This window comes from Lipotes vexillifer, unplaced genomic scaffold, assembly GCF_000442215.2.
Source record: "Lipotes vexillifer unplaced genomic scaffold, Lipotes_vexillifer_v1.1 scaffold189, whole genome shotgun sequence".
NCBI classification, from domain to species: Eukaryota; Metazoa; Chordata; class Mammalia; order Artiodactyla; family Lipotidae; genus Lipotes; species Lipotes vexillifer.
In genome coordinates this window covers 3,472,926-3,485,459 of record NW_006785816.1, presented here as the reverse complement: position 1 = coordinate 3,485,459, position 12,534 = coordinate 3,472,926, and the positions used below count along the sequence as shown (strand labels likewise).

The window sequence follows — 12,534 nt, the reverse complement described above, 5'->3', positions numbered from 1 at the left end:
TCTCCCTCGCTTTTTTATTCTTGCTCCTTCTGCAGTGTATTAAAAGAGCTTCAAACCAAAATGTTCAAAAGTTGCCTGAGCATTACTTTCAGTTATTATTGAAAACTTCCACAAATTTATTTAAAAGATGTACATTTTATCAGCCTTAATTTCTTCTCTCAAATTCTTTCATTGTCTTTATGTCCTAACTCAGCTGGAATGCAGGCTTACATAGACATTAAAAACTGTGCAAAGAAAACCAGGAATCCTAAGAAACTAACTCGAGACCAGAGGCGGCACATTAAGAGATGGGAATACTTCATTGCTGCAGAGGAAGTCATTTGGGACTATGCACCTATAATACCAGCAAACATGGACAAGTGAGTTTGAGGGGTTCTTCCTACTGTGCAGATTCCAGACATTTTCCATAGGGTCCTAGATGCATGGGGTGAAATGTCATGAGTTGACAGCTTTCATGGCAATACATGTATTGGATTTCATTCAGGTTTTCTTTTCCAAAACAATCTGAGATTACTCCAAACTCACCAAGAGAACTCAGAAAAAAAAAAAAAAATAGTAGTAGTAACAACAGCAATAATAATAGCAGCTACCACTTCTTGAAAGCTTCCTATTGCCAAGCACTGTGTTAAACCTTTCTAAGAGCTTTGCTTTAATGCCACAAGTTAGAAACAGCTTTTACTTATTTTGTAAGTTAGGAAATGGGAGAGTAGGATTAAGAAAACTGGAAATTCAAATAGCTCTTAAACACTTGAAAAATACTCAAGCTCACTCACAGTAAGAGAAATATGTAAATTAAACTTCTCTCAAATACTATTTTTCACCTATCAGAATCACAAGTTTAGATGACATAATGTATTGGCAAGGCTGCAGGAAACAAGCTCTATCATGTATTGCTGGTGGAAGAGCAAATTGGAAAAGCCATTCTAGAGGATAATTTGGCAATGTGTATTAAAATTATAAATGCATATATTTTTTGATCCAGCAATCTCACTCTGGGAATTTACTATATAGATATACTTGTTTACAGGTGAAATGGTATGTGTACAGGATGTTCACTGCTGCACTGTTGTAGCAAAAGATTGGAAACAACCCATAATGTCCATCAATAGGAAATTGATAAGTTATGGTGCATCCATACAATGGAATACTATGCATCTGTTTTAAAGAGGATGCAGAAACTCTCTCTATACTACTAATATAAAAAGTTCTCCAAGAGATATTTTTAAATTAAAAAGTCAAGGGAGCAAGAAGGTAGAATAGCAGATTCCCCCACTCGTATTCCCCCACAGCAATGATAATTTGGCAGCCATCCACAAACAGAAGTGCCTTGGTGAGAGCTTTGGAATCAAAGTAGGAACTTGCAAAATCCAAGTGGAAGTCAAGACCAAGGAGGACTGTTTTGAGAAGGCAAGTCCATGCTCAGATGGTTGGTTCACTAACTGTAATTCAGTTACAAACCTGGAAATAGCCTCCTCCCCTTATGGACTCAGCTACAGCCCCACTTAATCTTCGTCCTGCCACTAGCACCATTTGATAAGGAACCCAGGAGGAGTCACGCCTGTCCATGACCCTGGAGGCTGACCTGCAGACCTCAGTTTGACTGTGGATCATGAAGCAGCCCTGTAACTAATTCAATCCTTCTCCCAGCCATGATCCAGGAGTAGTCTTGCCTGCCCAGGAACCTGTTGGGGGTCACATCCACTCATGCCCCTGGTGGCTGGCCTGCAGACCTTGGTCCCACTACAGATCTTGAAATGGCCATGTTACCTAGTTCCATACCTCAAAACTGCAGTTCAGGAGCAGTTCTGCCAACTCAGGGACCCACCCAGTGACACACTGGGAGCCCTCCAAAGGGCCAGATGGGAGCCACACCCATCTACACACTTGGTAACAGGCCTACCATTTGCAAACCCAATTGTGGACCTTGAAGTAGACTGTTATCTCAGTGCCAGCTCTACTGACCAAGGTCCTGAAGGTAGTTCCATTTTCCCAGGGACCAGACAGGGTCTATGCCCACCTGAGCCCCTGGTAAAAGGCCTTCCAACTACAGATGCTGCTGCAGGCCCAGCAGCAACCACATGACCTGGTTCCAACCTCACTCAACTGTGATCCCAGAGGCAATTCCATCAGGCTGCAGACCTGACAAGAGGTTTTTACCTGCCAAAACCTGTCTGTGAATATTGGAAGGGGGGTGTTTGCTCCTTCAAATGCACAAACACCAACACAAAGCTACACAAATCACAAAGAATCAGGCAATATGGCACCACCAAAGGAAACTAATAAAGCTCCAGTAACCAGCGTGAAAGAAATAGAGATCTACAAATTGCCTGACAAAGAATTAAAAATAATCATCTTAAAGAAGCTCAGTGAGGTACAAGATAACACAGATAGGTAATCAAATGAAATCAGGAAAACAATAAATGAACAAAATAAGAAATTTAATACAGAAAGAGAAACCATAAAAAAATAACCAAACAGAAATCATAGAGCTGAAGAATACAATAACAGAACTGAAAATATTCAATAGAAAGCTTCAATAGCAGACTTATCACTTTAGCTTTAAGGACACCTATAGATTAATGGATACATGTATATGTATGGCTGAGTCAATTTGCTGTGCACCTGAAGCTATCGCAATATTGTTAATCAGCTATACTCCAACATAAAATAAAAAGTTATGAAAAAAAAAGTGAAGGGATAATAAAGACAAGGTCATTATATAATGATAGGGGGTCAATTAATCAAGATACTATAAAATTATAAATATATATGCACCCAAGATTAGAGAACCTAAATATATGAAACAAATATTAACAGAACTACAGAGAAAAATAGGCAGCAATACAATAATAGTAGGGGACTTTAATACCACACTTTAATCAATGGATAAATGATCCAGACATAAAATCAATAAGGAAGTAGTGGAATTGAATAACACTGTAGAACAACTGTACCTAACAGACATATAAAGAACATTACACCCAAATAAAGAACATTCCATTGAACAACAGCAGAATACATATTCTTCTCAACTGCACATGGAATATTCTCTAGGATTCTTCATAACATATTAGTCCACAAAACAAGTTTTAACAATTTCAGAATATTAAAATAATATCAAGTATCTTTTCTCACCATAATGGTATGAAACTACAAATCAGTAACAGAAGAAAACTGAAAAGTTCACAAATATGTGGATTAAATAATAGTCTCCTGAACAACCAATGAATCAAAGAAGAAATCAAAATATATCTTGAGACAAATGAAAAAAGAAATACAACATACTAAAATTTATAGAATATAGCAAAAGCGGTTGTAAGAGGGAAGTCTATAGTAATAAATGCCTACATTTAAAACAGAAGAAAGGAGCCTCATGCACCAGAGAGCAGACAACAGAAGCAAGAACTACAATCCTGCAGCCTGTGGAACAAAAACCACATTCACAGAAAGATAGACAAAATGAAAAGGCAGAGAGCTATGTACCAGATGAAGGAACAAGATAAAACCCCAGAAAAGCAACCAAATGGAGATAGGCAACCTTCCAGAAAAAGAATTCAGAATAATGATAGTGAAGATGATCCAGTACCTCAGAAAAAGAATGGAGGCAAAGATCGAGAAGGTGCAAGAAATGTTTAACAAAGACCTAGAAGAATTAAAGAACATACACCTAGAAGAATTAAAGAACAAACAAACAGAGATGAACAATACAATAACTGAAATGAAAAATACACTAGAAGGAATCATTAGTAGAATAACTGAGGCAGAAAACGGTTAAGTGACCTGGAAGACAGAATGGTGGAATTCACTGCTGCAGAAAAGAATAAAGAAAAAAGAATGAAAAGAAATGAAGACAGCCTAAGAGACCTCTGGGTCAACATTAAACATAACAACATTCACATTATAGGGGTCCCCGAAGGAGAAGAGAGAGAGAAAGGAACCGAGAAAATATTTGAAGAGATTATAGTCGAAAACTTCCCTAACATGGGAAAGGAAATAGCCACCCAAGTCCAGGAAGCACAGAGAGTCCCATACAGGATAAACCCAAGGAGAAACATGCCGAGACACATAGTAATCAAATTGACAAAAATTAAAGAAAAATTATTGAAAGCAACAAGGGAAAAATGACAAATAACATACAAGGGAACTCCCATAAGGTTAACAGCTGATTTCTCAGCAGAAACTCTACAAGCCAGAAGGGAGTGGCATGATATATTTAAAGTGAGGAAAGGAAAGAACCTACAACCAAGATTACTCTACCCAGCAAGGATCTCATTCAGATTCGACAGAGAAATCAAAAGCTTTACAGACAAACAAAAGCTAAGAAAATTCAGCACCACCAAACCAGCTCTACAACAAATGCTAAAGGAACTTCTCTAAGTGGGAAACACAAGAAAACAAAAATACCTACAAAAACAAACCCAAAACAATTAAGAAAATGGTAATAGGAACATACATATCGATAATTACCTTAAATGTGAATGGATTAAATGCCATAACCAAAAGACACAGGACACATACAGACTGAAAGTGAAGGGATGGAAAAAGATATTCCACGCAAATGGAAATCAAAAGAAACCTGGAGTAGCAATACTCACATCAGATAAAATGGACTTTACAATACAGAATGTTACAAGAGACAAGGAAGGATACTACATAATGATCATGGGATCAATCCAAGAAGAAGATATAACAATTATAAATATATATGCAACCAACATAGGAGTACTTCAATACATAAGGCAAATGCTAATAGCTATAAAAGAGGAAATCGAGAGTAACACAATAATATTGGGGGACTTTAACACCTCACTTACACCAATGGACAGATCATCCAGACAGAAAATTAACAAGGAAACATGACCTTTAAATGACACAACAGACCAGATAGATTTAATTGATATTTATAAGACATGCTATCCAAAAACAGCAGATTACACTTTCTTCTCAAGTGCACATTGAACATTGTCTAGGATAGATCACATCTTGGGTCACAAATCAAGCCTTGGTAAATTTAAGAAAACTGAAATCATATCAAGCATCTTTTCCGACCACAATGCTATGAGATTAGAAATAAATTACAGGGAAAAAGACATAAAAAACACAAACACACGGAGGCTAAACAAATGTTACTAAATAACCAAGAGATCACTGAAGAAATCAAAGAGGAAATCAAAAAATACCTAGAGACAAATGACAATGAAAACATGATGATCCAAAACCTGTGGGAGGCAGCAAAAGCAGTTCTAAGAGGGAAGTTTATAGCAATACAGTCCTACCTCAAGAAACAAGAAAAATCTCAAATAAACAATCATCTAACCTTACACCTAAAGGAACTAGAGAAAGAAGGACAAACAAAACCCAAAGTTAGTAGAAGGAAAGAAATCATAAATATCTGAGCAGAAATAAATGAAATAGAAACAAAGAGAACAACAGCAAAGGTCAATAAAACTAGAAGCTGGCTCTTTGAGAAGATAAACAAAATTGATAAACATTAAGTCACACACATCAAGAAAAAGAGGGAGAGGACTCAAATCAATAAAATTAGAAATAAAAAAGAAGTTAAAAGGACACCACAGAAAGCATCATATGAGACTACTACAAGCAGCTCTATGCCAATAAAATGGACAACCTGGAAGAAATGGACAAATTCTTAGGTATAACCTTCCAAGACTGAACCAGGAAAAAATAGAAAATATGAACAGACCAATCACAAATAATGAACTTGAAACTGTGATTAAAACTCTTCATCCAGATCCAGATGGCTTCACAGGTGAATCCTATGAAACATTTAGAGAAGAGCTAACACCCGTCCTTCTCAAACTCTTCCAAAACATGGCAGAGGAAGGAACCCTCCCAAACTAATTCTGTGAGGCCACCATCACCCTGATACCAAAACCAGACAAAGATTCTACAAAAGAAGAAAATTACAGACCAATATCACTGAAGAACATAGATGCAGAAATCCTCAACAAAATACCACCAAACAGAATCCAAGAACACATTAAAAGGATCATACACAATGATCAAGTGGGATTTATCCCAGGGATGTAAGGTTCTTCAGTATATGCAAATCAATCAATATGATACACATATTAACAAACTGAAGAATAAAAACCATATGACAATCTCAATAGAGGCAGAAAAAGCATTTGACAAAATTCAACACCCATTTATGAAAAAAACTCTCCAGAAAGTGGGCATAGAGGGAACCTACCTCAACATAATAAAGGCCATATATGACAAACCCACGGTAAACATCATTCTCAATGGTGAAAAACTGAAAGCATTTCCTCTAAGATTAGGAACAAGACAAGGATGTCCACGCTCACCACTATTATTCAACATAGTTTTGGAAGTCCTAGCCATGGCAATCAGAGAATAAAATGAAATAAAAGGAATACAAATTGGAAAAGAAGATGTAAAACTGTCACTGTTTGCAGATGATATCATACTATACATAGATAATCCGAAAGAGGCCACCAGAAAACTACTAGAGCTAATCAATGAATTTAGTAAAGTTGCATGATACAAAAAAATGCACAGAAATCTCTTGCATTCCTATACACTAACAATGAAAGATCAGAAAGAGATATTGAGGAAATAATCCCATTCACCATTGCAACAAAAAGAATAAAATACCTAGGCATATACCTACCTAAGGATGTAAAAGACCTGTACTCAGAAAACTATAAAACACTGATGAAAGAAATCAAAGATGACACAAACAGATGGAGAGATATACCATTTTCATGGATTGGAAGAATCAGTATAGTAAAACTGACTATGCTACCCAAAGCAATCTACAGATTCAATGCAATCCCTATCAAATTACCAATGGCATTTTTTTTACAGAACTAGAACAAAAAATCTTAAAATTTGTATGGAGACACAAAAGAGCCCGAATAGCCAAAGCACTCTTGAGGGGAAAAAACAGAGCTGGAGGAATCACACTCCCTGACTTCAGACTATACTACAAAGCTACAGTAATCAAGACAATATGGTACTGGCACAAAAACAGAAATATAGATCAATGGAACAGGATAGAAAGCCCAGAGATAAACCCACACACCTCTTGTCAACTAATCTATGACAAAGGAGGCAAGGATATAGAATTGAGAAAAGACAGTCTCTCTAATAAGTGGTGTTGGGAAAAATGTGCAGTTCATGTAAAATAATGAAATTAGAACACTCCCTGACACCGTACACAAAAATACACTCAAAATGGATTAGAGACCTAGATGTAAGACCGGACACTATAAAACTCTTAGAAGAAAACATAAGAAGAACACTCTTTGACATAAATCACAGTAAGATCTTTTTTGACCCACCTCCTAGAGTAATGGAAATAAAAACAAAAATAAACAAATGGTGTCTAATGAAATTTGAAAGCTTTTGCACAGCAAAGGAAACTACAAACAAGACGAAAAGACAACTCTTAGAATGGGAGAAAATATCTGCAAATGAATCAACGGATAAAGGATTAATCTCCAAAATATATAAACAGCTCATGCAGCTCAATATTAAAAAAACAAACAACCCAATCCAAAAATGGGTGGAAGACCTAAATAGACATTTCTCCAAAGAAGACATACAGATGGCCAAGAAGCACATGAAAAGCTGCTCAACATCACTAATTATTAGAGAAATGCAAATCAAAACTACAATGAGGTATCACTTCACACCAGTTAGAATGGGCATCATCAGAAAATCTACAAACAATAAATTCTGGAGAGGATGTGGAGAAAAGGGAACCCTCTTGCACTGTTGGTGGGAATGTAAATTGATACAGCCACTATGGAGAACAGTATGGAGGTTCCTTAAAAAACTAAAAATAGAATTACCATAAGACCCAGCAATCCCTCTCCTGGGCATATACCCAGAGAAAACCATAATTCAAGCAGATGTATGCACCTCAATGTTCATTGCAGCACTATTTACAACAGCCAGGTCATGGAAGCAACCTAAATACCCATCGACAGATGAATGGATAAAGAAGATGTGGTACATATATACAATGGAGTATACTCAAGCCATAAAAAGGAATGAAACTGGGTCATTTGTAGAGACATGGATGGACCTAGAGACTGTCATACAGAGTGAAGTAAGTCAGAAGGAGAAAAGCAAATATCGTATATTAACGCATATATGTGGAATCTAGAAAAATGGTACAGATGAACCAGTTTGCAAGGCAGAAATAGAGACACAGATGTAGAGAACAAACATATGGACACCACGGCAGGGAAGCAGTGGTGGGGGGTGGTGGTGGTGGGATGAACTGGGAGATTGGGATTTACATATATACACTAATACATATAAAATAGATAAATAATAAGAACATGCTGTATAAAAAATAAATAAAATAAAATTCAAAATAAAGAAATAAATATTAAAAAAGCACATTGTATTTAGTTCACATTCAATAATTAATAAATTTTATTTTATAATCTGAAAAGACAAAAATAAAAACACTTAAAAAAACAAGTAAGAAAGAAAGAGGGAGAAAGGGAGGGAGGGAGGGAGGGTGGGAGAGGGAAAAAGAAAGAAAGAAAAGAAAGAAAGAAAGAAAGAAGAAAGAAAGAAAGAAAGAGAAAGAGAAGAAGGGAGGAAGGAAGGAAGGGAGAAGGAAAGAATGGAGAAACAAACAAACAAAAGAAAGAAAGAGAAAGGAAGGAAGGAAGAAGAAAGAAAGAAAGAGAGAAAGAAAGAAAGAAAGAAAAGGAAAGAAGGGAGGGAGGAAGGAAGGGAGAAGGAAAGATAGAAGAAAGGAAGAGAGAAAGAGAGAAAGAAAGAAAGGAAGGGAGAATGAAAGAATCTTAACTTTATACCTCAAGTAACTAGCAAACTAAGCCCAAAGTTAGCCGAAAGAAGTAAATAAAAATTAGAGAAAAAATAAACAACAGAAAAGATAAACATAACCAAGAGTTAGTCTTTTGAAATGATAAACAAAATTGAAAAACCTTTAGCTAAGCAATGAAGAGAGAGGACTCAAATAAATAAGATTATAACTAAAAGAGGAGACATTACAGCTGATACCACAGAGGTGCAAAGGATCATAAGAGACTATTATGAACAATTATATGCCAACAAATTGGACAAGTAGAAGAAAGGAAAACGGTCCTAGAAACATATATCCTACCGCGACTGAATCAAAAAGAAATAGAAAATCTGAACAGATGAATAACAAGTAAGAAGATTGAATCAGTAATCCAAAACCTCCAAACAAAGAAGCCCAGGACCAGATGGCTTCACAGGTATATTGCACACTAATCCTCAAACTCTTCCCAAATATTAAAGAGTAGGGAACACTTCCAAACTTATTTTACAAGCCTAGCATTATTCTCATACCAAAGCTGGATAAGAACAATACAAGAAAAAAATTACAGGCCAATACCCATAATGAACATAGATGCCAAAAACATTATCAAAATATTAGTAAACTGAATTCAACAGCACATTAAAATTATCATAAATGATGATCGAGTGAGATTTATTCCTGTGATTCAAGGATGGTTCAACATATGCAAATCAATAAATTAGAAGTACCACATTAAAAATGAATAATAAAAATATCGTTATCTAAATAGATGCAAAAAAAAGGCATTTAACAAAATTCAACATTCTTTCATTATAAAAACTCTCAACAAGTTAGGTATAGAAGGAATGTGCTTCAACACAATAAAGGCCATATATGACAAACCCAGAGCTAACATCATACTCAGTGGTGAAAATCTGAGAGCTTTTCCTCTAAGATCAGGAACAAGAGAGGGATGCCCATTCTTGTCACTTTTATTCAGGATAATACTGGAAATTCTAGCCAGAGCAATCAGGCAAGAAAAAAAAATAGGCATCCTAATCAGAAAGGAAGAAGTAAAATCGTCTCTGTTTGCAGATAATGTGACTTTATATATAGAAAAACACTTGAAACTCTACCAAAAATCTATTAGAATAAAGAAACCCAGTAGTTGCAGGATAGAAAATGAACATAATGAAAATCAGTTGAATTTATATACACTAACAATGAACAATCCAAACAGAAATTAAGAAAATACTCCCATTTACAATAGAATTTTTTTAAAAGAATAAAATACTTAGGAAATTTAACCAAGGTGGTGAAAGATCTACACACTGAAAACTATAAGACAGCAATGAAAGAAACCGAAGAAGATACAATCAAATACAAAGATGTCCTGTGTTTATGGGTTAGGAGAATTAACTTTGTTAAAATGCCCACATTACCCAAAGTGATCTACAGATTCAATGCAACCCCTATTAAATTCCAATGGCATTTTTCAAAGAAATAGAAAAAAGAACAATTCTGAAATTAGATGAAACCATAGAAGACCTTAAATATCCAAAGCAATCTTCAGCAAGAAGAGCAAAGCTTGAGGCATCAAACTTCTTGATTTCAAACTATATTACAAAGCTATAGTAATCGAACAGTATAATAATGGCATAAAAACAGGCACATATACCAAATAAACAGAAGTAAGGGCCCAGAAATAAACCCATGCATATATGGTCAACTAATCTTTGACAAAGGCACTAAGAATACACAATGAGGAAAGGACAGTCTCTTCAGTAAATGATGGTGGAAAAACTGGATATCCATATGTAAAACTATAAAATTAGACCCTTAACTTACAGCATAGACAAAAATTAACTCAAAATAAATTAAAAACTTAAATGTAATACCTGAAACCATAAAACCACTAGAAGAAAACATAACAAAGAAAATCTCTTTGACATTGGTCTTGGCAATGATTTTTGGGGGTATGACACCAAAAGCATAAGTAACAAAAGCAAAAATAAACAAGTGGGGCTACATCAAGCTGAAAAACTTCTGCACAGCAAAAGAAACAATCAACAAAATAAAAATATAACCTACAGAATGGGAGAAAATATTTGCAAACCATGTATCTGATAAGAGGTTAATATCCAAAATATAAAAGGAACTCATGTAACTCAATGGCAAAACAAACAAACAAACAAACAAAAATAGCCTGATTAAAAAAATGGGCAAAGGATCTAAACTGACATCTTTCTAAAGAAAATGTACAGGGACTTCCCTGGTGGTGCAGTGGTTAAGAATCTGTCTGCCAATGCAGGAGACACGGATTCAATCCCTGGTCCGGAAAGATCCCACATGCCACGGAGCAACTGAGCCCAGGCACCACAACTACTGAGCCTGCGCATCTAGAGCCCGTGCTCTGCAACAAGAGAAGCCACTGAAATGAGAAGCCTGTGCACCAAAACGAAAGAGTAGCCCCCGCTTGCCACAACTAAGGAAAGCCTACACACAGCAATGAAGACCCAATACAGCCAATAAATAAATAAATAAATTTAAAAAGTTAAAAAATAAAAATTGTCAACTGTGGTAAAAAAAAGAAAACATACAAATGGCCAATAGACATATGAAAAGGTGTTCAGCATCACTAATCATGAGGGAAATGCAAATCATATCCATGATGAGATATCACCTCATACCTATGAGGATAACTAGGATGAAAAAGAGGTAACAACTGTTGATGAGGGTGTGGAGAAAACGGAATCCTTGTACACTGTTGGTGAGAATGTAAATTGGTGTAGCCTTTATGGAAAACAGTAAGGAGCTTCCTCAAAAAATTAAAAATAGAACTGCTACTTCTGGGTATATATCCAGAGGAAATGAAGTCAGTATATCAAAGAGATATTTGCACTCCCGTGTTCATTGCCATGTTATTCATGATAGCCTACATATGGAAACAACCTGAGTGTCTATCAATGGATAAACGAATTTTTAGAAATATGTTTATATATACAAAGGAATATCATTCAGCCTTAAAAAAGAAGGAAATCCTGCCATTTGTAACAACATGGATAAACCTGCAGGGCATTAGGCTAAGTGAAATATTCCAGACACAGAATTACAAATATTGCATGATTTCACTTGTATGTGGAATCTAAAAAAGTCAAACTCATAGAAGCAGAGAGTATAATGGTGGTTGCCAGGGGTTGGGAGGTGAGGGGAATGCAGAGATGTTGATCAAAGTATACAAACCTTCAGTTTCAAAATAAATAAGTTCTGGAGACCTGTTATAGTTAGTAACACTATAGTTAATAACACGGTATTGTACACTTGAAATTTGTTAAGACAGTATATCTTAAGTGTTCTCAAAATTTTTTAAAATTAGTAACTAGGTGAGGTGATGGAAGTGGTAATTAGCTTGACTGTGGTAGTCTCATATATTCATATATAAATTATTATGTTGTACACCTTAAATACATACATTTGTCAATTATACCTCAGTAAAACTGGAAAAATGCAAAAAAACTTCAAGGTATAGTATGGAATATATAAATAGCTGCCTTTTGTTAAAGGAGTGAAAGGATAAGAATATTTATATTTGCAAGTCATATTTGCATAAAGATGCTCTGGAATTATACACATGAAATTAATACAAGTGACTATTTAGAAAATGCAGGAAGGGTTAGGGAAGTGGGGTTAAGAATCCAGAACTTTCTAGCAGTAGTCCGTGATTTTTATTGTGTAAAATA

At 35.5% G+C, this 12,534-nt stretch overlaps 1 protein-coding gene across 1 annotated transcript in view; it reads left to right on the top strand.

Annotated features, from left to right (window-relative positions):
* Positions 1-12,534, top strand: part of F5 (coagulation factor V) — an 84,914-nt gene that overhangs the window by 38,491 nt on the left and 33,889 nt on the right. Inside the window, 1 exon segment of the mRNA XM_007458122.1 lies at positions 194-359. Coding sequence (XP_007458184.1) covers positions 194-359 — 166 coding nt within the window.